At 41.1% G+C, this 27,945-nt stretch overlaps 1 protein-coding gene across 3 annotated transcripts; it reads left to right on the top strand.

The window, feature by feature from the left end:
• The first annotated feature begins 86 nt into the window (after nucleotides 1-86).
• On the top strand, nucleotides 87-27,945 carry dse (dermatan sulfate epimerase). 3 transcript variants are annotated; one of them, XM_054761201.1, is made up of 6 exons: nucleotides 87-340; nucleotides 5,843-6,299; nucleotides 13,662-13,915; nucleotides 19,565-19,804; nucleotides 19,920-20,127; nucleotides 22,012-27,944. In XM_054761201.1, exons 2-6 carry the CDS (start codon nucleotides 5,887-5,889, stop codon nucleotides 23,756-23,758), a joined length of 2,862 nt encoding a protein of 953 aa, XP_054617176.1. In that variant the 5' UTR covers nucleotides 87-340; nucleotides 5,843-5,886; the 3' UTR covers nucleotides 23,759-27,944. The 3 variants fall into 3 exon arrangements, with proteins under 3 accessions (XP_054617176.1, XP_054617178.1, XP_054617177.1); XM_054761203.1 differs by lacking the exon at nucleotides 87-340 and having other exon boundaries at nucleotides 6,187-6,295; nucleotides 13,662-13,782; nucleotides 22,012-27,945; XM_054761202.1 differs by lacking the exon at nucleotides 87-340 and having other exon boundaries at nucleotides 6,187-6,295; nucleotides 22,012-27,945.

The following is a 27,945-nucleotide window of genomic DNA, read 5'->3' as shown; positions in this document are numbered from 1 at the left end:
GATAATAAGTTAATAATTTGATTCACATCATGCATCATTAAACACCGCCCTTCCACACGTGACACACGTCAGACATTTTGAATTAGCACAAGTCTGTGGTCGATGGACGGGTTCGGGGGGGTTGGAGGAGCTGAAGGTCCCCTTTAAAATCCGTCTCCCCCCGCCCCCTTAAACACATCCACACATTTAGTAGCATGTTGTTCCCTCCTCGCTCCTACATTCCTTTGCACTTCTCCGACTTCCTCTCTGTGAAATCACTTTTCCAACGCAACATCCTTGCTGTTGTCGGATGAAAAGAGCTGCAATGTCTTAGCAAGCTTCGAGAATCTTCCTCTGGCAGGTAAGCTTCCTTCACCTAAACGCTTTAACTTGATAGTCGATGGCAACAAGGCTACTTTTGTATTTGGGATTACTGGCTTGATTGAGAATGTACACTTTCGTTGGAGGGCATTCCAGTTTGTAAAAGTCCTCCACTTTGGCGGTGTGAATGTGGAATTGCACAGCATCGTACACGGTGTCAAGATTGATAAACTTACATTTTTATCCCCATGACGTTTTAGTAGAGGAGGGGTGAAGTTTTTCATCGCTGCCCGACCAACTTTAACATATTTGACTACCAAATTCATCTTCATCATTAAACAGAGTAAAGCAGGGGGTGTCAATACTTTATCCAGCGAGGGCCACATAGTGAAAAATGAAAGGATGCAAAGGGCCACTTTGATGTTTTGTAAAGCAACACATGTAGATATGCTGAGAAGTTGCATATAGTTCAAGAAAAAACTCCATCTCAGCTTTGTGATACGGGAGAAAAACTCTTATTAGTATCAACTTAACTGTTTCCCATTTTTGATTTTTTTTTTTTGAATTTTCAAAATATTTCAACTTTATTTTTAAACAATCTTCATACATTTTCTTTTCATAATATTATGACTTTATTCCCATAATATTATAACTTTTTAAATTAATATTATAATAAAATAATATTATAACCTAAATTTCCAAAAATGACAACATTATTCGGTTTTGTTTGTTTCTCATAAAATGACTATAAAAATAAAAAAATTTCTTAAGTATTTAATCTCTATGCACTTAAAATTACATTATTTTTCCTCATGATATAATGAGTTTATTCTCATAAAATAGTTTATTTTTCTCGTTAGAATGGGACTTTTTTTTTCCTTTAACATTTTCATATTCTCATAAAATTACAGCAGTTTTCCTCATTTCCAACTATGATTGTATTCTCATGACTTTTTTGCTAATATTTTTACTTTTATTCTGATATTATTATAACTTTTTTTGCAACCTAATTTTCCAAAAATTGCAACTTTATTTGTTGTTTTCCTTTTTCTCATATTGTGACTTAAAAAATACATATTTGTTCGTTAATATTTCAACTTTATGCTACTAAAATGACATTATTTTTCCTCATAATATTACAGGTTTATTCTCATAAAAGTCAACATTTTTCTCTTAATATTTTGGTGACACTTAACACTGAAATTGAAAAAGTGCTTGGTTAACACTGAAACTAGGTTTCTTAAATTAGTTCAACACTAGTAGTACTAGTGTACTAGGACTAGTAGTAGTCTGGTAGTAGTATATTATATATTATACAATATAAGCCTTTGTGTACTTTGGCTTTCTTTCAAACGGGCAATGATTCTTTTAAACCTGGTCTATAAATGCATCCGATACAAATCTAGTTATGTCAAACCAACTTTCAAAATCCAAAAATGCAGTAGAAAATGTTCACATTTTATGATTATTTTATGTAGTTACATTAATTGAATGTGTAATTTCTGGTCACGAATGATTTAAATGTTACACTCTCTATTATTATTTATATTAATTACAGCTGCAACGATTAATGGATTAACCAATTAATCAGCAACTACTTTGGTGTTCGACTAATGTTATTTTGGTGTAAAAATGTAAATATCCTCTAATTTCAGCCTCTCAAATGTGAATATTTTTTAAATGTCCTTGTCCTTACTGTCCTTACTGTTTGTGTTTGCTTCATATTTGGTCCGTGTAGGGCCTGACCGATTACGCGATTAATCAAAGCTTCAGATTAATTGACCAAGAAAATAATTGCTAGTTAATACAACCCCTGGCAAAAATTATGGAATCACCAGTCTCGGAGGATGTTCATTCAGTTGTTTAAATTTGTAGAAAAAAAGCAGATCACAGACATGACACAAAACTAAAGTCATTTCAAATGGCAACTTTCTGGCTTTAAGAAACACTAAAAGAAATCAAGAAAAAAAGATGTGGTAGTCAGTAACAGTTACTTTTTTAGACCAATCAGAGGGAAAAAATTATGGAATCACCCTGTAAATTTCCATTCCCAAAACTAACTCCTGCATCAGATTAGATCTGCTCGTTAGTCTGCAGTTAAACAGGAGTGATCACACCTTGGAGAGCTGTTGCACCAAGCAGACTGACATGAATCATGGCTCCAACACAAGAGATGTCAATTGAAACAAAGGAGAGGATTATCAAACTTCTTAAAGAAGGTAAATCATCACGCAATGTTGCAAAAGATGTTGGTTGTTCACAGTCAGCTGTGTCTAAAATCTGGACCAAGTACAAACAACATGGGAAGGTTGTTAAAGGCAAGCATACTGGTAGACCAAGGAAGACATCAAAGCGTCAAGACAGAAAACTTAAAGCAATATGTCTTGAAAACAGAAAATGCACAGCAAAACAAATGAGGAACAAATGGGAGGAAACTGGAGTCAACGTCTGTGACCGAACTGTAAGAAACCGCCTAAAGGAAATGGGATTTGCATACAGGAAAGCTAAACGAAAGCCATCATTAACACCTAAACAGAAAAAAACAAGGTTACAATGGGCTAAGGAAAAGCAATCGCGGACTGTGGATGACTGGATGAAAGTCATATTCAGTGATGAATCGCGAATCTGCATTGGGCAAGGTGATGATGCTGGAACTTTTGTTTGGTGCCGTTCCAATGACATTTATGAAGACGACTGCCTGAAGAAAACATGCAAATTTGCACAGTCATTGATGATATGGGGCTGCATGTCAGGTAAAGGCACTGGGGAGATGGCTGTCATTACATCTTCAATAAATGCACAAGTTTACGTTGACATTTTGGACACTTTACCATCAATTGAAAGGGCGTTTGGGGATGATGAAATCATTTTTCAGGATGATAATGCATCTTGCCATAGAGCAAAAACTGTGAAAACATTCCTTGAAGAAAGACACATAAGGTCAATGTCATGGCCTGCAAATAGTCCGGATCTCAATCCAATTGAAAATCTGTGGTGGAAGTTGAAGAAAATGGTCCAACCTGCAAAGCTGATCTGGCAAAAGCAATCAGAGAAAGTTGGAGCCAGATTGATGAAGAGTACTGTTTGTCACTCATTAAGTCCATGCCTCTGAGACTGCGAGCTGTTATAAAAGCCAGAGGTGGTGCAACAAAGTACCAATGGTGTGTTTGAAGTATTCCTTTGTTGTTGTTTTTTTCATGATTCCATAATTTTTTCCTCAGAATTGAGTGATTCCATAATTTTTTCCCTCTGATTGGTCTAAAAAAGTAACTGTTACTGACTACCACATCTTTTTTTCTTGATTTCTTTTAGTGTTTCTTAAAGCCAGAAAGTTGCCATTTGAAATGACTTTAGTTTTGTGTCATGTCTGTGATCTGCTTTTTTTCTACAAATTTAAACAACTGAATGAACATCCTCCGAGACTGATGATTCCATAATTTTTGCCAGGGGTTGTAATAAGTGATTGCTAGTTGCAGGTTTAAAAATAAATGATTAATAAATATATTTTGATATATTTTCCTATGAAATAGTTTTTTCCAAAAAATAATTACCTTGTCTTTGCTGATCATGCCCTGTGTTGAGCGTCATTAACCTGTTCCACAAGGTGTAACTAACTTAAACATACATAACTGGATCCATTTTTACCATAAGAAATCATGTAAACCCAATTAGTCCGTTCCAGACAGCCAAAAATGTTAACACAAAACACGTTTTTATAGTTTTACAATTATAGTTTTACTTGCAGAAAAGGTTTAAGGTTACTTTTACCTTCATTGAGGACGTGGCTGTTCCCAAAGACATGATATGGCACCTTTTTGAGTTATTTCTTGAATTCAGTCGTGTTTCTCACTCAACTCTCTGCTTTTCTTTTGATCACGGCTGCAAAATGTGCCAATATGGACCAAAAGGAAGTTGCAAGTGGCAGCATTTTGATAGAGAAAGGGGGGGAAACACTGTTGAATTCAAGAAATAACTTAACAAGGAATAAGAGCAAGACACCAAGGTGGTGCCCGTGTGATCTCACTGCCACATCGTGTCTTTGCCAACAATCACGTCTGCAACGAAGGTAAAAGTAACCTTAAATGTTAATTTATCTCTTTCATTCATCATATACTGTATATGCATTTAGAATTGTTTTTTGCATAATAAAAAAGTGTTTTGTATTATTATTTATTTTATGTATTATTTAGTATTTGTGAGACTTGTGACGTAACTCTTAGTTACCAAAGAACGACAGAGTCAACCGCTGATGACTTCCGCTTCCATGTATTAGCAAGCTGCTAATAGGATGTTTTGTGGTTAAAAACACATTATATTTACATTAATAACATGAAACACGCGCAGAATATTTGATGCAAACCGGAAAATGTATGTTAAGAGAGGCAAAATTTTGGTGTAAATTTTCAGTGTTAACAGAAAAACATGCTAGGTTCCACTGCACATACAGTATGTAAGTGTAACACATTTTCGTTTCTACAGTCTTGGAAAAAATGATTAGACCACCGTTGTTTCTTCAGTTTCTTGTTCATTGTAATGCCGGATACAACTAAAGGTACTTTTGTTTGAACAAATATAACAAGGATAACAAAAATAGCTCATAAGAGTTACATGTTTTGCCAGTACAATGCTATAGCTATTCATGGAAGAACTTAAGTGATTTTGGTTATTTATCAAGAAAACCATGGAAGTTGCTAGATATCAGCTCTTAACTTAAACTCTTATGAGCTATATTTGTTGTCATCATTATATTTGTCCAAACAAATGTACTTTTAATTGTACCAGCCATTAAAATGGATCAATAAACTGAAGAAACAAGGATGGTCTAATCAGTTTTTCCATGACTGTATATGGACGAGGCCTCGGAGAAGAAGCTCATGATCATTTAAAACACTCCTCCCCAGAAAAAGAATGTATTGCCTGTGTGGCCCGAGTAGGTGATATATGGAACAAGAGAGTTTTTTTCAGCTTTTTTGGGGGTGGGGGGTGGAGTTTTTTTTTTTTCCTGAAACACTGAATTTGTGACTCTGGAAAGCTTGCTGTCACACTGTAAAGTTTCTATAGTCAATAATGGATTTGACAGTGAACTGTCCTAACCACTTAGCCAGTGACACGCGATGGACAAAGACAGAAATAGAATCTACTTTTATTGTCTAAGGTTCTAGTCGTTTTTGGCTATCTTTGTTTTTCAGCTGGCTTTTCCTAAGTGCTCCGCTAAGCTCATGGAATTTACTTACTCGAAACAGAAGGCCAGCTCTAATAATTCTGTAAAGCACTGCAGTTTGCTTTAAAGGCTGTTTCACTTTCTTCAGGAATGGACCATTTATGACCTCCAGACCTGCTTGTCTGATTGACCAATGTTTGTCCTGAAATGCATATGCTAGCACAGTGAACACGTGATATTGAGTGCTAATACAAACAATAGAAAAGCTGACCTTTTCAGTTTGTTGCTCAATTCTGCTGGAAAGGCTCTTCAATCAACAGCTGTATGTGATTATTCTAAAAATGTGTGGCTGACTTCTTCCATTCCTTTTCGCCTTCTCAGCTGAACTCCTTTGGCAATGGCACAGCCCCCCCTCTGATCAGACGATGAGGACCCACACCCGTGGGGCCCCTACAGTGTTCCTCATAAGTCTGTTGCTGCTCCCGCTGCCTCTGACTGCAGCAGACCCGAGTGGGGGAATCCCCTTCATGGGAGGCAACTACAATGGCCATCCCATGCTGTATTTCGATCGGGCGGACGTAGTAGAGCTTCAGTTGGCAGCCGGAAGTACCCATAGGGAGATGGCGAGGCGCATCCGCGATGCCGGTGAAACCATGCTGGAACACCCAGAGGAGTATCTGCCTCCCTGGAGCCCCGTGGAGTTCAGTGCCCGATGGAATGAGGTTTATGGCAACAACCTGGGTGTGCTGTCCATATTCTGCCTGTTGTACCCACACAGAGCTGGAGCCGTGGACCTCGCCAAGGACTACATGGAAAGAATGGCAGCTCAGCCTAGTTGGTACATTTTCTATCTTTAATTACCTCTTTCCTGATTACAATACATCACCACAAACTCACTATAAAAGTCCATCATTTCACTCGCATATGCGCCTAGAAATGGACTGTGCGAGTAGAAAAAATAAAAAGGGAGCACGCGTGCGACTACGTTTTTCAACACTTTCATTCGCATTTTGCACGTGAAATAAGTCCATACAAAGTGAATCACAGTAGAGTAACATTTTGGCGCATCTGTATATAAAGCTAAAAGTCTCCTACAACTTCCCTTGGTCCACATCGACAACTCACGTTGACCCGCCATGACATCTCAGCCGTACAAGCTGCACTCGCTGACGTAGCTAACTAGCTATGTTATTAGTTGGATACTGGAGCGCTGTGGGAAAGATGACTGCTCTGTGATGTACTATAGTGATTTCCAACTCATGCGCTAAAAAAATTGACAATTCACAATTGACAATTCAAATTAAAACATTATGAAAGCGTCTCTATAGGAAACCATGATTAGTTTGCTGTTGGTAGCTGTTGGTTTTTAAGGATTCCATGTTCCATTTGATGTCACGAATAGATGGTCACATGGCTACAAGAACATGTGAAATTCTCTTTTCATTGTGTAAATGATCATTTTGATGATTATCTATCCAGTTTCTAAAGACAACATGGCACACACATATAGGCAAATAAAATGACAATGGAATGTCTGCAATTGAATAGAATTGTTAGAAAAATGATAAAGTCACTATATTGGTAAATAGTATTATTGTTATTATTATTATTATTGGAAAATATTACCTGGCATGGTTGTGGTAGGTTGGTTTGATATCAACGGCGTTCTTCTTGTGCAGTGTGATTAGTAATGTAATTGCATGTAACGTGATGCCAGTCAAGTTATGTGGCTGTATGTGGAGCTCAGTACATGTGTACAGGATGTAGTACGCCAGTGTATGTACCATTCATTCCATGATGTTGAGCAAATGAACACGAAATGCGTTTCCTGCAATTATTTTCAGATTCTAAAGATATATAGTGCTCGGGGATTTATCGTGCATAGAGGGCTCTAATAATGTTAAAAAGTGTATTTAGAAGATTGTAAACAGGTTTTCTGTCCTCTACCTGTAAAATATTCCATTTATGTATCCTACTTGTCTGAAATTCACTTATCACGGTTGGGTCTGGAACCAATAAACAGTGATAAACAAGGGATTACTGTATTACCACTCCAATACAAGCAGTCCATGCCAGACTCCACCCCAGCACGTCTATCCAGCAGCGCCGAATGGAGCCCATATGATCACAACAACAGTGTATGCTAACATGTTAACAAAGTAGCAAGGAGTAGGAGAGGCGTCGGCCGTGTGGCAGTACTTTTTTAAGTCCAAAAAAGACGTTGCAGCAGAGTGCAAAACTTGTCATGCACGAGTTACCCGTGGTTGCACAGAACCTGGGAGGTTTAATACGACCAACCTCATTGCATTTGAAGCAGCATCACAGAAAACGGTATGAGGATTTTGACAAGACCACGGTTCCCTCCCCAACGCTGTCCCAAACATTTAGCAATAAATCACTTTCCTCTTCTATGGCTGTTGATTGCCACACTGTTCTTTGTTGTCAACACTGGTACCCGTCACAAAAAAAATTGTATTTGACTTTGGAGGTCCCACCGTATTCTGTTTATTTATAATCTAGGGCATGTTTTATGAAGCTATTTTGTTCCTCAACAATACACTGGCATCTCAGGGGTTGTTACTTTTCTCTGTGAACAAAATCCTCTTTAACGATGCATTGTTTTTGAATAGTCTATGGTTCAGGAAACATGTGTCACAGATGTTTCCAGAACCCCATCTCTACTTGAAAGGAAATGAAACATTCAGATGTGGTTATGGGTAATCTACTGCACTGCAGTATATTGGACGGAGGGACAGGGACACATCTTTAACTAAACATGCACGTTCTTAATTATCACATTTTCTTTAGGTCTATTTACTGTATACAGTAATCCCTCATTTATTGCAGTTACTTGGTTCCAGACCCATCTGTGATAAGTGAATTTTTGCAAAGTAGGATTCCTTATTTAATAAATGGAAAACCTGTTTAAAACCTTCTAAATACTGTTTTTAACATTATTGACATGAAAAAACATCCCCATAGTCACATTTACACTCCTTTTACCCAATATAGCAGACATAAAAACAGAAAATAATTACATAATATAGACTCGCACATGTTAGCATTGGGAGAGTTCCTTGTTTCTTTTTTACTGAAGGACTTCCTGCAGTGGAAATTTTCTCATCAACATTACCGACACCTAGTAAGCAGTGTAGAATACTACATATCATCACAGTGGCTTTGAATGCTTCTTCTGAATGCTGAATTTCACTTCATTTAGCCATTTTTATGCTTGAAAATGCTTAATTTAGGCAACAAATATGGAAAATGTGCTTAAATATCCCTATTTTGTTGCCTAATAATAGGCTGTAGTGAACCACAAAACAGCGATGATTTATTAATGTGGCGAGTATTCAAAGTGGCGAGAGATGACTGTATAGTAAATCCCTACTATTCGCGGGGGTTATATTCCCAGACCACCGATGAATAGCAAATAATGCAAGTACTTGAGACGCCTTGAAACTTGAAACGGCTATGTATTTAATTAATTACATGAAAATGTGTTGCGTAATTAACGCATGTGCATCATGTCAAGCCACACTTCTCTGTTATGATGGCAGATGGAGGCACAATAGCGGCCTCACACAGTGACTGCCGCTCTTTTATAACTTTATTCTGACCTGAACTCAACAGCAGTGCAATTCCAAAACCATATATGTATCTCCAACTCACCAACACGTCTCTGGTCCCTTAGTCATCGGAACGACACTTCCTCATTGTCACTATACAACCGCAAGATGCATTCAGGGACACTTCGAACATCATAAGAATGTTAATTATGCGTGTATGTGTAGTGTAAGTAAACAGAAATGATAAAGAAAAACGGTAAGTGGCTATTCTTGTCACTCAATGTAACTGCGGACATAACGTAACTACAATTTGCTGCATTTAGGTGTGCTCGGAAATTCCAGAAAATACATCTACACTGAAAACATGTGAAATTAAATAGTGTCTTTGAATGCAACCCCAACTGCTCATAGCAGTTAGTGTTATTTAAATGTTCTGTTACTACAAGTATGAAAGAGACTAGTGTTCGGCATATTTATTAAGCTTTGAACTCTGTGGCTTATACAGCGGTGCGGCTAATTTATGACATATTCTAATCTCGTGACATCTCCTATAGTTCAGAACTACTACTAATTGTTGAAATACTGTGCCGCTTGTGAGTCGGTGAGGAAACGGCAGCTCTTTCTTTGGCAGGAGCCAATCACAAGCTATAAGTGAACTCGCGACACCCAACTCAACCCATTGGAAATCGCAGGAGGTCATTACTCAGTATAACAGTCTGACTCACTTTGTCTTCTTAGCCAGAACGCTAAAATTATCACACAGCAACTTAACACTCAAAAGGTATGCATCAGAAATATACAAGACAAGTACCAATACGAGTTTAAAATAAAAAAACTGCAACTATTTCAACTTCTCCTCATAATGCATTATTCCCAGCAGAGCAGTTCATTGGCCAATGGCTGCCAAGCCGCCCGGCAGCTCAGAGACTCATGAGATCCCTCTGGTGGCCTGGCATCCATGGCTGGCGGGCAGTGTTGTCAACTTGACGACTTTGTCGCTAAATCTGGCGACATTCCAAACCCTCTTGACAACATATTTTCTCAAAAGCGACAAATCTACTTACTTTTTCTGGCATCGCTGGAGAGATTTCTGGTATTTGAGGACTTAAATATTGATCTGCAGTTTGTGTTCTCACTGATCAGCAGAGGGTGCTCCTGAAACATCCGCCCCGCCCCCCCAATCACAAGCTCCATGCATCCATGAAGCAAAGCATCGGCTCCAAAATGTGCTGCTTGTGGACTGTCATGGCGAGCGGGCTCTCTGCCGCCAGCACAGGGGGGTTCAAAATCCTTAAACTTCTAAACTTTGCATACAACCCCTGGCAAAAATTATGGAATCATCAGTCTCGGAGGATGTTCATTCAGTTGTTTAAATTTGTAGAAAAAAAGCAGATCACAGACATGACACAAAACTAAAGTCATTTCAAATGGCAACTTTCTGGCTTTAAGAAACACTAAAAGAAATCAAGAAAAAAAGATGTGGTAGTCAGTAACAGTTACTTTTTTAGACCAATCAGAGGTAAAAAAAATTATGGAATCACTCAATTCTGAGGAAAAAATTATGGAATCACTCAATTCTGAGGAAAAAATTGAGGAATCATGAAAAAAACAACAACAAAAGAATACTTCAAACACACCACTAGTACTTTGTTGCACCACCTCTGGCTTTTATAACAGCTCGCAGTCTCAGAGGCATGGACTTAATGAGTGACAAACAGTACTCTTCATCAATCTGGCTCCAACTTTCTCTGATTGCTTTTGCCAGATCAGCTTTGCAGGTTGGACCATTTTCTTCAACTTCCACCACAGGTTTTCAATTGGATTGAGATCCGGACTATTTGCAGGCCATGACATTGACCTTATGTGTCTTTCTTCAAGGAATGTTTTCACAGTTTTTGCTCTATGGCAAGATGCATTATCATCCTGAAAAATGATTTCATCATCCCCAAACGCCCTTTCAATTGATGGTAAAGTGTCCAAAATGTCAACGTAAACTTGTGCATTTATTGAAGATGTAATGACAGCCATCTCCCCAGTGCCTTTACCTGACATGCAGCCCCATATCATCAATGACTGTGGAAATTTGCATGTTTTCTTCAGGCAGTCATCTTCATAAATCTCATTGGAACGGCACCAAACAAAAGTTCCAGCATCATCACCCTGCCCAATGCAGATTCGCGATTCATCACTGAATATGACTTTCATCCAGTCATCCACAGTCCACGATAGCTTTTCCTTAGCCCATTGTAACCTTGTTTTTTTCTGTTTAGGTGTTAATGATGGCTTTCGTTTAGCTTTCCTGTATGTAAATCCCATTTCCTTTAGGCGGTTTCTTACAGTTCGGTCACAGACGTTGACTCCAGTTTCCTCCCATTTGTTCCTCATTTGTTTTGCTGTGCATTTTCTGTTTTCAAGACATATTGCTTTAAGTTTTCTGTCTTGACGCTTTGATGTCTTCCTTGGTCTACCAGTATGCTTGCCTTTAACAACCTTCCCATGTTGTTTGTACTTGGTCCAGATTTTAGACACAGCTGACTGTGAACAACCAACATCTTTTGCAACATTGCGTGATGATTTACCTTCTTTAAGAAGTTTGATAATCCTCTCCTTTGTTTCAATTGACATCTCTTGTGTTGGAGCCATGATTCATGTCAGTCTGCTTGGTGCAACAGCTCTCCAAGGTGTGATCACTCCTGTTTAACTGCAGACTAACGAGCAGATCTAATCTGATGCAGATATTAGTTTTGGGAATGGAAATTTACAGGGTGATTCCATCATTTTTTCCTCAGAATTGAGTGATTCCGTAATTTTTTCCCTCTGATTGGTCTAAAAAAAGTAACCGTTACTGACTACCACATCTTTTGTTCTTGATTTCTTTTAGTGTTTCTTAAAGCCAGAAAGTTGCCATTTGAAATGACTTTAGTTTTGTGTCATGTCTGTGATCTGCTTTTTTTCTACAAATTTAAACAACTGAATGAACATCCTCCGAGACTGGTGATTCCATAATTTTTGCCAGGGGTTGTAGAAACAAGCCCACAAAACCCTCAGGTTGAAGTTGCAGATGTCCGCCATCTGCTGGTGTAAAATAGTAACTACACGAGGCATCATACAGTATTTGTCTCTCTGAATTGTACAATTCAGCAATGTCGCTTGTCGCAATTTTGCACTTTGGCACTTAAAGGGTTAAAATTATTTGATTTTCATGAAGTGATCACGTTTATTTGTTGTTTTTGTCTCTCCTATGAGGTTGTGTTTTTTTTCTACAGTATCTGTTACATCATATGCAAATAATATGCAAATTAGTCAATGATGTCATCTAGCGACCTCTGGCAAGTTCTAGGACAGCCAATAGCTGCTTTTCTTACTGAGGAGTTGGCAACAGTGCTGCCGTGCGGCTTGGCGACCTTTGGCCAATGAACTGCTCTGCTGGGAATAATGCATTATGGCAGTGGTTTCCAGACTTTTCGCAGTCATGTACCCCTTCAGACATCTGACTGGAAGTCATGTACTCCCTACTTCTGCACACTTAAAAAACAAACTGCACAATGAAACATTTTGATATATTATTTAATAATGTATATAATATCGTGTCTTATTTATCAACTGCACACATAGGCTACTAATTTAAAACAAGGTTTTAGAGTTGTCTTCTGTTTGTTGAATTTATTTATATTATAAATAATTATTAATCATATATTCCATTATATTAAATGGTGACAAGATGTGGTAAACTCTGATCTGCAACAACATGGTACATAATAATTGTAATGAAAACAAAAGCACAGAATGTACGTAAGTCAATAAGGAAATGAATTCAGTACGAGGCTTATTACTGAGCCAAATGGACATATGAGCACCTATGCACATATTATACACAGAGCAAAAACACACAACAGCACATAACTAACATTATTAAAGCTCACCTCTGTACATTTACACACAGCATTAACATTTGTGAACAAGGGCGACGTGAAAGGAAGAATAGAAAATACACGTCTGTCTGTGCAGCGTCTGCGTCACACATGGTGTGTTCAAGGACCGCTGAACAAAACAGACCGCAACACTCAAAGAAGACCCATTATTTGTGCAAAATTGGGGGCTTTCTAACATAGTCAGTGCATCCATTCAACAAACAAATGACTCATACAGCTCAGAAAACGCACTAATTAGTCACAGCGCCACGTAGGGAAGACCAGCTCTCATTTAGCACACAATATAAATGATCTTGCAGATCTTCAAGATGAAACCATTGTCAATCAATCCGGACGTAGAAGGCAATGGGCGATGCAGACAGAAGTGAGCAAAGAGAGAGACACACTAACCTCTTGCTAAAGCACAGAACAACAGCATTCAACTTCCCACAGTGCAGTTCTTCTTAAAGAGCCAGGCTCGGCCTGTAACAGTGTTCATACGCTGTTTAAAAAAAAAAAAAAAAAAAAAAGCGAGTCTGCAAAACATTTTGCCTGTTTCTGTGGCCTTGTTTACATAATATCTATTGGAACTGAAAACCACAGTCCCATACAACTGATGTTAGTTAGCATCCATTCAGTAACAAGCAAGTAGACTACACCTTTTTTGTTGCTTTATCAATTATAGACATGCTAATTAAAAGATGCTGTTTTGTCCTGCAGGTTGGTGAAAGATGCACCTTGGGATGAAGTTCCTTTGGCACACTCTTTGGTTGGGTTTGCCACAGCTTATGACTTCCTGTTTGAGTACTTGAACAAGGACCAACAGGAGCGTTTTCTTCAGGTGATCGGCAATGCATCTCATCTTATGTATGAGAAGTCCTATACCCGAGGCTGGGGATTTCAGTACCTGCACAACCATCAGCCCACTAATTGTGTAGCATTGCTCACAGGAAGCCTGGTTTATATGACACAAGGTCAGTAAGAGTGTGTTATAATATGTGTCTATTTTACCCTCCCCAGAGTATATACAGAGCATTTCACAGTGACAGGGATTGAAATATGTGTCAAGTCGTAGATGAATTTTACCTTATTGTTCATTATATCAGATAAACCAGCCACCAAGAAGTCACAGCCCAGTGTACTTTGTAGTACCGGTCCCAAGCCCGGATAAATGGAGAGTGTTGTGGCAGGAAGGGCATCCGGCATAAAACTTTTAAACAAATATGCGAATCACGACAAAGCTTTCCATACCAGATCGGTTGCGACCCAGGTTTACAACGACCACCACTGGCTTTGTGGGTGCCAGTTGACACTACGCTACTGTTGGTCGACAGCAAAGACTGATGGGGGAGATGTGGGAGGAAAGACAGAGAAGAGTGATTCTAAACGTTGGCACAATGAAAGGAAAGGGTAGGGAGACAGCTGACATGATGGAGAGAAGAAAAATGATTATATTCTGTATCCAAGAGACCAGATAGAAAGGTAGCAAGGCAAAGGGGGTGGATAATGGGAAAGCAGTTGGGCCTGATGACATGCCTGTGGAGGTGTTTAGGTGAGACAGGAGTTTTAATAAGAATAACATTGTTCAATAATGTCTTACAGAATGAAAGCATGTCCGAGGAATGGAGGGACGGTGAATCGGTACCAGTCTTTAAGAACAGAGCATAAAGCTGATGAGCCACACAGTGAAGCTCTGGAAAAGCATGTCGATAGCAAAGCAAAACGATAGAACATAGTGAGCAGCAGCATGGTTTTGTGCCGAGAAAGAGCACCACAGATGCAGTGATCGTTCTGAAAGTCCTGATTAAGTACAGAGGACAGAAGGAGCTACATTGTGTCTTTGTGGATTTAGAAAAAGCGTATGATAGAGGAGCTGTGATATAGCATGAGGAAATCTGGGGTGACAGAAGTATTATTATTGCAACCAAGTAGTGGTTGTGGGGCTTTTGCGTCTCAGAGACTCCTAGAGCTATGCCAGCGGTAGACTAATCTTCTGGTAGGGCTTCCCATGCTGGACTGGTTAGGCTAGACAAAGAGCAATCCACTGGTTCACAAGGTTGGGGGTTGAGCACAGGGCTCACAGCCCTGTTGTGTAAAAAAAGCAAGTGCATTATGAAACCGGCAACCGAAGGGATCAACACTACTGGGAGTGATGGACTTCCAGGGCTATCTTCAGATGCTAGAAAAAATGTTATTGGTGAAAGCAGAAAGCACCAAATTTAAGACAAGAATAACATTTTGAATGTACGATACAGGCACATTAGTATGAGTGACATCAGTGATGAGAAGCTCCAGCATAGATATATTAGGAGTAAGTGAAAGCAGATGGACGGATCAGGGAGATTTACAACAAGCACATGGGAAATAATGCTGTACTCTTGGAGAGGTGGAAGAATGAGCTGGAGAGGAGAGGTATGAAGGTCAGTCGTAGCAAGGCGGAATACATGTGTCAATGAAAGGGAATCAGGTGCAACTGTGAGGATACAAGGAGGTGAGGAAGGTGGAGGAGTTTAAGTCAACTGTTCAGAGCAATGGAGAGCGTGGAAAAAGGTGAAGAGTCCAAGTTGGATGTTTGGGAACCAAGGTCAGACAGGCCAGAAGGAGATGCAGGAGAAGGGAGAGGTTTCTAAATGTAGGTGGTATGACTTGAGGAAGATGCCAAGTACAGGGCACATTGGAAACACGCGATCCGCTGTGGAGACTTCTACTTGTAAGAGGGTCTAACCTACACACAGACATAACACTGATGTACTGTAAGAGTGGAGATGTAAGAGCAGACTTTAATGAACGAAAATACTAAGTACAAGTAATACAAATAAAACAACGGGCAAAACCTGAACAGTCCAGTTGTGATAAATTTCAATGCTCTCAGAACGGGCAAAAAGAAGGCACAGTAGTTTACAGTATTTCCAGAGCACAATTTGGACACAAGGTCATTCAAAGTGATTTACAGAAAAGAAGGCTATAGTCACTTCATAAAATCATCAGACATATACACAAGCAGAGTTTTAAAGTTTCTGACCTGAGCACTGGACTAATATGGTCATACTTCCTGGTTTTACTCGGGACTAGAGGATGCACGGTGGCCTCATGCTGAGCATGTTGGCCACACAGGAGATTGAGACGATCTGGGTTCGAATCTCCGTTTGGGCATCTATGTGTGTTAGGGTTAGCATGTTCTCCGGGCGTTTTATCCGAGTCTTCCAGTTTCCTCCCACATTCCAAAAATATGCATGTTGGGTTAATCTAGTGCTTCTCTAATAGTGGGGCGGGCCCCCCATAAACTGTCAGTGGAATTTGACTCTTGAATACGTTTCTATGCTTCACAACTCTCCATTTTATTGCATTTTCTTAGTTTTCAGTTTCGGGTTCAGTCTGTACAGTACTGATAAATAAATAGATGTTATCAGTTTCTCAGTAATATTTGAAATCGGGAGCAGGGGGATATTTCTGTCCCCTTGGGAGGCATGACAGAAAACAATTGGGAACAGACTCTAAATTGTCCATAGGTATGAATGTGAGTGTGAATGGTTGTTTGTCTATAAGTGCCCTACGGTTGGCTGGCGACCAGTCCAGGGTGTACCCCGCCTCTCGACAAAAATCAGCTGGTATAGGCTCCAGACACCCACAACCCTAGTGAAGATAAGCGGCATAAAAGATGAATGGATGGATAATCAGGGCTCGTGCAGTAGCATTCTGGCTGTAATGCAACTATTTTAAAGCTCGTTTAGAGAGACCGGCGAGCCCATTACAGTAGTCTAGCCTGCTGGAGACAAAGGCATGGATTAGTCTCACTGTCTTAGATACTGTTCCCTTGATTTTGGCAATGTTTTTAGGTGGTTAAAAGCTGCTGATGTTATTGATTTAATTTGCCCGTCCATTATTATCCCTAGATTTCTAACCTGATGATTTGGTTTTAGAGTTTCAAGGTGACTGATAACACTTTGTCTTTGTTTCTGTGGGCCACAAGCAATAATTTCAATTTTGCCTGAGTTTAGCTGGAGAAAACAGCTTTGCATCCACACACTGATCTGTTTGATGCAGTGACAAAGTAAATCTGCAGGACCATGTTCATCTGTCATCAATGACAAGTAGATCTGAGTGTCATCTGCATAGTTGTGGTAGGAAACATTATTAGCTGTTAGCTGACCTGAAGGAAGCACGTATGGGTCCCAAGATTGACCCCTATCGAAGCCCAGAGGTTATAGTCATTTGGTCTGAGACACAGTTCTCAATCCCAACAAAGTACTTCCTTGTCCTCCACATAGGACTTGAACCAGTTTAGAGCAGTACCACAGATTCCCACCCAGCTTTCTAACCTCTATAATAAGATCATATGCTCAACTGTGTCAAAGGCAGCACTCAACTCCAGCAGAACTAAAACTGAGAATTTTCTGTGCTCAGACTGATATCATTTTATCAGAGCTGTTTCAGCTGTGGTTGGGCCTAAAGCCTGATCGTAAAGTAAAGGAAAAACAGGGCTGATGAGTAAAAAGAAATAACAATAAACATGAAAAAAGGCACTGCAGTGGTGGTTGAGACCAGATGGGGTGGCTTTCTTGGGTACGAGACTGTCAGGGATTAGTACTGGGGTTGTGGGCTGAACTCCAATATGCAGACACTAGTGTAGAGCATGTGGCAAGAATTTATTGATACTCCGAGTACGTGAACAGGGGTGAGGGAATTCCCGGTGGGCCGTGCAGAGAAGGCTGGGCAGCAAACGAAGCAGCTGAGTCAGGCAGGGAAGAATGTGAATCACACACTAGGGTTGACAACACGTTGGTTATGGTTCCTCCTCTGGGCAGGCCTTTAGTTAGTCCATCAACGATTGTGATGATTTTACATCAGGGCGCTGCAATCAGGGACTGAAAGGCAGGCAAGAGGAGAAGGGGGAGGAGGGATCTGGAGGGACCTTGACAAAGACAGGAGGTTTCCTACAGCACTCCTACCTTTTCCTGCATCACACTCAGCTTTGTAGGTGTGATGCAGGATGATTATGTCCTTCAACTCACTGATGATCCAGAGTTTGGATAGAATGACCAACCCTTTGTACTCATATTACCTAATATAATATATATATATATAATCAGAGAAAATAAGCTATTTAAGAAGATAAATAAGACTCCAAAGTCCAAAGTACGGCCAGCTGATGTTTTTTTTTTCATTGGCTTGTGGCACATAGTTAAAAAAAAACACACACACAAAAAATGGGGGGGAAAAACAGCAGTAATTTTTACAAGAATAAAGTCAAAATATTAAGAGAAAAAAGTTGGACTGTAATGCGAAAAAGCCATAATTTTAGTAGCATTAAGTTGAAATGTTAAAGAAAATAGACATTTTTTAAAAGTCATAATATTATGAGAAACAAAACAATGACTGAAGTTTTCGTTTTTGTAAAATTAGGTTGGGGAAACATTTTTAATGTTGTTCAGTTCAATTGGATTCAATTTATTTATCAACAGCAATTATCTCATGGCGCTTTACACATGAAGGTCACATTCGTAAATGAAAACCGAGAACCAACTGAAACCCCACATGAGCAAGCACTTGGCGACTGAGGCAAGGAAAAACTCCCTCTGGGGAAGAAACCTTGAACAGAACCCAGGCTTTGTGGGGCGGCCATCTGTCTCCACCGGTTGGGCTTTGATATAAAAATAGAGTAGAGGGATAGATGGTAGTCAAGCCAGAAGTCTTAGTCTTCATCCAGGGAACATAGAGTGTCTCTGATACATATCAGGTAGGGATGTCCCGATCCACATTTTTTGGCTTCCAATTTTTTTATAGTCTTGCCGATCCAATCTGGTACCTTTTCTTTTTTCTAATAAGTTTCAAAATACTGCTGATTGGCAGCCAGTCCCGATCCTGAAGATCGGATTGGGACATCCCTAGTTTCAGGTGTCAGTTCTAACTATACGCTTTAACAAAGAGGTTTTGAGTTGACTTGGGGGAGATGGTTCCACAACAGAGGAGCCTGATAACTAAAAGCCCATTCTACTTCTAAAAATTCCAGGAGTGGCAAGTCATTGTAAATTGTGGGAGCAAAGTGTTCTACTGGGTTGATAAGGTACTAGCATCTCTCAACATTAAAGGGATAGTTTGGATTTTTTGACATGAAGTTGGATGACATCCCCATCAGCAGTGTAGTGCATCAACTGTGACTTACCCCCCCAATTGGTCCCGTAAGCCCAGTTCTGGTCGGAGATGTGATGAAGTTGGAAATGTTCTTCCGCAACGGAGCACCGCGGCCATCTTGTTTACATATGAGGCATTTTTGTGATGCAAATGTTTTAATCATTTGAACGCATATTGGTTTGAGAAGCCAAGCTCTTTATTTAAATGGCCCCAGCAACTAAGCGGATCTACATTCCTCGTCACGGCTCTCCAACCAGAACTGTGCTCATGGGACCCATTGGGTGGAGGGTAAGTCACTGTTGATATACTACACTGCTGATGGGGACGTCATACAACTTCATGTCAAAAAATCCAAACTCTCTTAAAGGACATGTCACAAGATGAAAATGATATATACGTCCTTGTAAAACTGCTTGAATTCAAATAAATCGGTTGAACAATAGAGGGACTGTATTTAAACATCTGTGCATGTATGTCACTGTGTGTTCTAGGTTATCTCCAAGAGGCCTACCTGTGGACCAAGCAAGTGTTGTCCATCATGGAGAAATCCATGGTTCTACTTCAAGATGTCACAGATGGTTCTTTGTATGAGGGAGTAGCCTATGGGACGTACACAACCCGCTCTCTGTTCCAGTACATGTTTTTGGTACAGCGCCACTTTGCCATCAGCCACTTTGATCATCCCTGGCTCCTAAAACACTTCAATTTCCTGTACAGGACTATCCTTCCTGGTAATTTGACACTGTCATGCCCATTTGTTGGCTTTTGCCAAGCACGTATATTTTTGGAGTAACTTGCAGTTCATACTGTAGACAATACTGAAGTTGTGTCTGTCTGAATTATCAGGATTTCAGCGAACGGTAGCCATTGCCGATTCCAACTACAACTGGTTTTACGGCCCAGAGAGTCAGCTTGTCTTCTTGGACCGTTTTGTGATGCGCAATGGCAGTGGAAACTGGCTGGCCGAATTGATTCATCAAAACAGGGTCACGGACGGAGTGGGACAGGCTGGGAAGGGCCAGCGATGGTGTACTCTCCACACAGAGTTCCTCTGGTGAGTGAATATGCCATCCAGTTTTTCTACTTAGACGTAGGGATGGGTACTGAAACTCATTTTATGGATTAAAGTATTCAGACAGAACTCTATCCTTCTGCTGTGGTGCTGTCATCACTGAAATACTCCCATGCGTCTGGCTAATGTTGAGTGTCTTGCTGAATTGCCTACATGATAGTAGCAACGTACAAAACAGGCACGCATAAGTAGGGGTGGGTATTGAATTCGGTACATTCGAGAAGGTTAAAGGAAAACTGCACTTTTTTGCCTGTCATCCACAGTCCTTATGTGAGACATGAACACACGTCTTTCTCTTTTGTGTGGGTTGTAAAGATATAAAAAGAGGCAGCTCATTACTGCACGTAATGGGACACACCTGTGCCGCCTACAAACACTGCGATTAAAACACCTCCAAAAACCTCCAACAAGGTTTTATGGTTTCATATACATGCTGTAACCATGTAGTAACAGGTACATTCACGATAACATGTAATACTTACAGTATGTTGACGTATTTTGGTCCTTTTAAGCATTACCGGAACTTCCTTCACATTGATTTCACATAGAAACGAACACCTACACTGAGCATTAACTTTTTCAAACACAAAAATAAAAACACAGCAGCAGCTTCATTATGTAGCTTTACCCTTCGGCAGTGGCCTGAGGCATTGTGAGCATGTTGTGATGCGCTGCGGGCGAGTGTGTGGCGAAGCTAGTCGCTAGCTGGCTAATAGCTAGCGGGTGTGGTGTGCCTACGTGTCTATACGCCAGTAACGTAGTTCGATCAGCGTAGCAATGTTAATAATAGAGCTGCAACGATTAATCGATGGATTTTTTTGGATTCCTTAGTCATCCATGAAAGCAGACATATAATCTTTGTGTTTCAGGCAAAACAGGATCGTCACATCAGCTTTGACTTTGGAAAAGAGCAATTTAAATTTTTGCCTCTTTCTGATTTCTTGCGAAGCAAAACCCTGAAGAACATTCCCATACAAAGTATGAGATTTATCCACTTGTATTTGTGCAAAGGAAAATGCGTACATTTATGCACACGTCTTACATGTCGCATTATACATGCATGTCATATTATATGTAAATTGAGCTTTCTTAGTGTTTTCTTTCAGAAGGCTTTATAGGCAGAATAAGTGGATTCTTAGCTCCGTCTTTTTATCTGTTTTTATTGGGGCTGAGCCGGGTACTCGTTTTAGACAAGTATCCGTTACGGATAATGCATTTTTGCCAAGTACGAGCATGAAACGAGTACAGCTCGTCATTAACTGCACTCGTCCTGAAGGAAAATCCTCATTGGGTAACTACTTATGTATTCACTCTTTACGCTCTGTGATTGGCCAGTCACACAAAGCAACCTCCCCTCCCTAGGCAGACTTGCTGCAGGCTGCAGCCAGAGAGGAGCAGTGCCTCAGTCACGTACTCGGCGCAAATGGCAAGACAGAGTTGAAAACGGCTCGTGTCGCGTTGGTCACTGTCTCCACTCTGGATGTTTTTTTTAGGTTTTCCTCAGCTCGCACTTGCTTGTTAAAGATGTCCCATCAGCCGGAGGTCCAATCGGGGCTTGTAGAAAACCACCATCGTTGGCGGGAGCGTGGTCGCAGTATTGGAGAGCAAAGCAGCAGCAGCAGCGTCTTTCAAAACCCATATAAGCGCCTTTGCTCATCAATGTATAGTCAAAGTAGGAGTAGGTTTACACTTAAACAGGAGAAAAGTCCTGTTTAAAAGCAGCAATGTAATGTTTGTCATTTAAGTGAACAATAGCTAGTCAAATGTTAGAAAAAATGTTCCAAAATTAAACAAGATTTGCTCTTCAAAATATCTTGAATCCGGGAAAAAAAAGTCCACTTTTCATGCTCTTCCATTCTGTTTTAGGTATGACCCGGACCTCATTCCAAAACCCCCATCCGATTTTGGCACGTCTCAGCTGCATTACTTTGAAGACTGGGGCGTGGTGACCTATGGCAGCGCTTTACCTGCGGATACAAATCGCTCCTTTCTTTCCTTCAAGTCGGGGAAGCTGGGGGGACGTGCTATTTTTGACATTGTTCACAAGAGCAAGTACAAAGAGTGGATTAAAGGGTGGAGGAACTTCAACGCAGGCCACGAACACCCTGATCAGAACACCTTTACTTTTGCACCCAACGGCATTCCCTTCATCACAGAGGGACTATATGGCCCTAAATATACTTCGTTGAATAATGCCGTGTTGTTTGGTCCTGCCCACTCAGGGAGTTGCTTCAAGCCATGGGCTGGCCAGGTGACAGAATCCTGTGACTCCAAGTGGTTGAAGTACAAGACAGGGCCTGCAGCTGATGCTCAGGGGAAAGTAGAAGCTGCCATGGAGAGACAAGGGATGGTCTTCATTCGCGGGGAAGCACATTCTGCTTACAGTCCAGACCTGAAGATCCGGAACTTTCAGAGAAACCTCCTCCTCCTGCACCCACAGCTCCTATTGCTGGTGGACCACATCCATCTGGATTCCGACAGCCCATGCAGGGCCATGAGTGCGTTCTTCCACAACACGGAGCTTCCATTCCAGGATATAAAAATAGACGGTGTTCATGGAGCATTTGTATCCCACAATGATGACAAGTATAAAATGTTCTGGATGGATGACACGGGTAACGGTAACAGAGGGATGGTAGGGTACTGGAATTACCCACGAGGGTACCCGTATAATGGCTCTAACTATGTGAATGTCACAATGCCATTAAGATACCCTCACACCCGAGTGGCCTACATTTTTTTGGGACCAGGTGTGACTCTCAACAGCTTCAGCCTGCGCGGTGATGACCAAAGAGTGGATATTTACTTGGCCACCGCGGAGCACACCTACACCGTCTACCTGCTGACCGGAGTGGTCACCAGCAAGCCTCTTTTCGCCATGGTGCTCACGGACCACAAGAAGATCGTATTCGAGAAGACACCGGCCGCGGCGGACCGCTCGCTTTTGGAAGTAGAGGAATACGTCAACGTGATGGAGGACAACCTCCAGCACGTCAAGCCGGTCTTCCAGCAAATGGAGAGACATATTCTCGGAAAGGTTCTAAACACAGGCCGATTCCGCAAGACGGCAGAGCGCCTGCTTCAGTTCTCTGACAAAAAGAAGACAGAGGGGGTTATTGAGAAGCTGTTTGCCATGTCCAAGAAGCAGAGTAAGGATAAGGTGGGCAAGAAAGTAAACCTCGGGGAGAAGCTCTCTGGGAGTCTGCCGGACATATTTGCACAAATTGAGGTAAGTGAAAAGAAAGCTCGACAGAGGACATCTAAGCGGGTGTATGAAGACAGTCCAGAGGAGGGAGACGCAGACCCGCAAGCCTTCATAGAATACACAGACAGCCGCAAAAACAGGAAGGGTGGCTTCGTGAAGGGGCGGAACTTTAAAGAGGTAAATGTGTTGTTGACTACCGGAAGCCAGCGGCTTTCCAACATGGCTTCTTCCATTAGACTATTTCTCCTCTTGAACACTGCCACCTTCTTCTTGCTCCTGGCGGTCTTATTGACTCGCTTTCACAGGGGTCGAAGCTTACACACTCAGAGGTGTTTTTATACCATCGTTACGATCGACTGCTTGATCTTGCTGTACCTCTACTCCTCTTGCTCTCACATACAGTGTTGACATCATTAGTTAATCATTCACTCCGTAGCCTCAGCTGCCCTGGGGCAGATCCTTGCATATTTGTGGTTCTTCTCAACGTAATACATTTTTTAATCATTTATTCGCTGGATGTCCTGTCTAGTGGTGCATTTTCTTTCCAGCAATAGGCACAGAAAAGGGAGTCCTGTGAATATTCTCATTTATCCAGGTCATTGTATTCTCAGGGCATTGAACTGTCCTTTCTAGTCCAGTGGCGACTGCTGGCCTTTGAAACAAGGGAAGCTCATTGGGGTCTGACAAACATTTAATAGGATTTTGTCAATGCTGTCCGCTGCCACTGTAGCTGGGCTCTAGCTAGCAAGCTACTGCTTCCACATCGGTGAAATGATTTAACGAACCAACGAACGAAGAAACTGCAACGCTGGGATTACAATGTGTAGTGTATACAAAGTGAGACAATAGCTGTAGAATTGAATGCCTGTGAAATAATTCCCATCCGCTCTGTCCGCTGTCTCCCCTCGAATCTGCGTGACTGAGTCGCGTGGAGATAGGGGAGGGAAAAAAACGCAGCTCACTCCTCCGGCTGCTCTTAGTCAAAATCAAGGACCACCCTGCTCCATAGACCCCCCGTGAAGCTCGACTCCCCAAGAAAGTGATGCTTTTTGCCGTTTATCTGATAATGGACTTGCTTTCTTGCTGTGAGCTTCCATGTGCTGAAGATAGCGCTTCATTGGAGCGCAACCATAGCGTCCGTGCTGCTTTCGAAGCAAGCAAGATCACAAAGAGCGTACTCATGAAATTAAGCACATTCCAGCGCACTTTTAATGCAGTTTTAAGTCTATCCATTTAAGTTTAACAAGGCATATTTGACCAATTACTGTATTTTATTGAGCAATCACCATTGATCTAGTCAGACTAGAGCTGCCTCACACAGCCGTTCAGCATGAACTGATGAAACCTGCTTGGATGAGAGGCAAAACATCTTCTAAGACCGCCTGAATCACCCAGTTGCGATTGATTCAATGGCCTGAGGGTGTTTTTACTAATCTGGGGTCATGTCGCAGGGGCAGCAGCCTAAGCAGAGAAGCCCTGACTTCCTTCTCCCCTTCTGCTTGGTCCGGTTCCTCCTGGGTGATGCTGAGGCGTTCCCAGGCCAGTTGAGAGACACAGTTTCTCCGTGTCATGGGTCTTCTCCGATATCTTCAATCGGTCGGACGTACCCTGAACACCTCCCCAGGAGAGGGGAAATGCCCGAGTCACCTTATCTGGCTCCTCTCACTGCGGAGGAGCCGTGGCTCTATTTAGAGTTGGATGACAGATCTTCGGCCGCCTGTACCCATGAGCTTGTCCTTTCGGAGGGTAGCGACGTAGATGTACTGGTGAATCGAGAGCTCCCTCAGCTCGGCTCCCTCTTCACCTCAACGGACCGATGCAGAGTCCGCACCAATCCGCCTGTCAGTCTAATCACTCTATCCTTCCCTCACTCGTGAACAAGACCCCGAGGCACTTAGCAACTCCTCCACTCGGGGTAGGTTCTCACCCTCGACCTGGAAATGAAACTCCACCCCTATTGGAGGTATGCTACCATTTGTTGGCGGTTACCAAACACACTGTGGCGTCTTGCCCAAGGAGACACATGCAGTGACTGGGATGGAGGAAGCGGGTTTCGAACCAACAACCCTCCAGTGACGGGATCTCCTGAACCACACGGTCGTCACTGATGTTTTTTTTAATCATTCATACCCTGGCCAAGTATTTAGTTAATGGCCGTTTTTATTACGTGAATCATAGCTGAAAATGAATGACACACGGAAGTCGCAGAAGAATGGAATTTATGCTGACTCATGATTTTTTTTAATTTTGGCAAAAACTTCTCTACTGAGTTGCAAACTATAACAAAGTTAATACTGTGCTTTCAAATAAATGCACCCGCAGTCGTAGAAAAAAGGTTTGTTTTTTTTAACATTGCCTTTTGTTGAACACAAACTTTGTGGAAAACACTGGTAGGTGCGAAAATAATCCAAAAATGACTTCCTTCAGGCTAAAATGGCCTCTTGCTTATACATCTGGCACTTTGATATGTGCATTGTAATCTGTCAATGTCTATTCCTGTAGAAAGTCTTTTTTCTGTTTCACTTCTGTGTGGCTGAAGGTGTTTTTGGCCCCCGAGATGTTGTAAACTGTTTGTGTAAATGTGGACAGAGCCAAAACGAAATGTATTGTCGAGCAACGTTTCCTTGTTTGGATTTGGCTCCAGCCAGTTAAATCAATAGGCATGTTCGTGTTGGTAGTGATCTTTTCAAGCACAGTGAAGTCGATTCTTAGCCAGTCGCACAAAATAAAACCAAGTCATTATGTAAGCCCTCCCTTTTGTTTTCACTCTTCATGAGAAAAATGAAATCACCCAAACCGGTGAAGCAACAAGTTGTTCCATACAGTAGCAGCGTCTCTCCGGTCTTCTCTCATGTCAATCAGTTGACCTCATGCTTTTTGTTGTCCACTAAATTGACCTAATTTGCATATTTCGTTGGCATAACCGTTGTGATACTCTTTGACTACAAGTACATGTGATGCTTATGTTTTAACAATAAAAAGAGCTTTACAGATGATTTCGGGGGAAAGAGTTTGGTGAAAAGTCCTTTGCCAGGTGGACATTGTGAACTGCAGCGTTGTCCTTCCAGTCATTACCGCACAGTTGAGGGCCTTCATTCATGAGATGCCCCCTGTGACATCTCCACATAGCCAACTGCCGTTTGACGCCCCTGCACAACCTGAAGCTCCATTGTACCATTGAAGGAAAAAGCAGCCCAGCTCATGATGGCGCTCCCTCCAAACCTCTCAGGTGGGATCTCCTTCATGCCAGTAACGTTGGAAGCCATCAGGACCATCAAGGTTACATTTTTTTTCCTCATCAGAGAATAAAACTGTCTTCCACCTTTCAATGTCCCATGTTTGGTGCTCTCCTGCAAATTTCCAACAGGCAATTTTGTGGCATTGAAGGAGACAAGTCCTTTGTGAAAGTTTTTTTTCCTTCTTAAAACCCTTCTCTCGCAGATGCTGTCGGATTGCACTCGGCTCCAGTAACAACCTTCATTTGGGCCGAGGATGGTCCCGTGTCTTGACGGACAACCAATCGGATCCTCCGGCTCAAGGCTGGTGAGATTTTTTTTTGGGTCCACCACTAGACTTAAATAAGCCATATCTAAGACTCATGTGTGGTCGTGTGTGTTGCTTTAAATATGTTTATTAGGGGAGCCGAGTGAGTGGCGGACAGGAAGTGACGACGGGGGTTCAGAGTTGAGTTTCGCCGGCTTTTATTGCAAGTTTTAATTGCCTCACAACAGACATAATAATCCCTAATAAAAACACTGGCTAATGTTGCGGCTGGAGCGCACGTCAAGATGAAATTGAACTCTTGACTCCTTGTCCTCCCCCGTCACTCAGCTTCCCTAGCACTGGAACACATTTACAGCAACACACAAGGGTCTTATTTATGTCTTACATATCTTATTTTCTCTTACAATGCCGACTATATTGGGTAATAGGAGTGTAAAGGTGACTATAGGGTTGTTACTTCATGTCTAGAGGGCTCTAATGATGTTAAAAAAACATGTTTAGAAGGTCATAATGTTGGATTGGGTCACTTTGTCCACTTGCAGTCGCTATCATGCAATAAACAAGGCACAGAGGCGGCAACAGAACAGCAAAGAATGAAAGAAAGAAAGTCTGCTTCATGTGCCTCCTCTGTATGGATAGAAAGCGATTAGGTTAGTCAATTTTTTTCACATTAATATAATCATTAAATTGTTTACTTTCAGTTAAATATATTAAATCTAAAAAGTGTATATAATAAGTATATGAAATTATTCTAATTAATTGTACAATAATATAAAAATAAATGTTAAAACAATGAATACTGCAATTCCCTACTAAAATAATATATCTTTGATAAGTTTCAATGGTGCAAAAAAAACTACTTTTAAAATCTCTTCTGTGTTCTGTATAAAAATCGGCCAGTCTTACTGGACAAACAAATGTCAAAAAAATATGAAACAATATTTATTTTTTATATTTTGGCAATATTTATAACAATACTCTATTCACACTCCTATTATCTATTACTCCTATTACCCAATACAGTAAACATAAGAGAAAATAAGACATAATATAGACTAACACATGAGTAATATTGGAAACTTCCTTTTTTT

This window comes from Dunckerocampus dactyliophorus, chromosome 19 (assembly GCF_027744805.1).
Source record: "Dunckerocampus dactyliophorus isolate RoL2022-P2 chromosome 19, RoL_Ddac_1.1, whole genome shotgun sequence".
NCBI classification, from domain to species: Eukaryota; Metazoa; Chordata; class Actinopteri; order Syngnathiformes; family Syngnathidae; genus Dunckerocampus; species Dunckerocampus dactyliophorus.
The sequence above is the reverse complement of the archived record's forward strand: the minus strand, read 5'-3'. Positions and strand labels throughout refer to the sequence as shown.

Excerpts from the sequence above, each read along its gene's own strand:
- dse (XM_054761201.1), top strand. The coding sequence starts at position 5,887 with ATGAGGACCCACACCCGTGGGGCCCCTACAGTGTTCCTCATAAGTCTG. Across the intron at positions 6,300-13,661 it reads ATGGCAGCTCAGCCTAGTTG|GTTGGTGAAAGATGCACCTT; the intron begins GTACATTTTCTA and ends TTTGTCCTGCAG. Across the intron at positions 19,805-19,919 it reads GTACAGGACTATCCTTCCTG|GATTTCAGCGAACGGTAGCC; the intron begins GTAATTTGACAC and ends CTGAATTATCAG.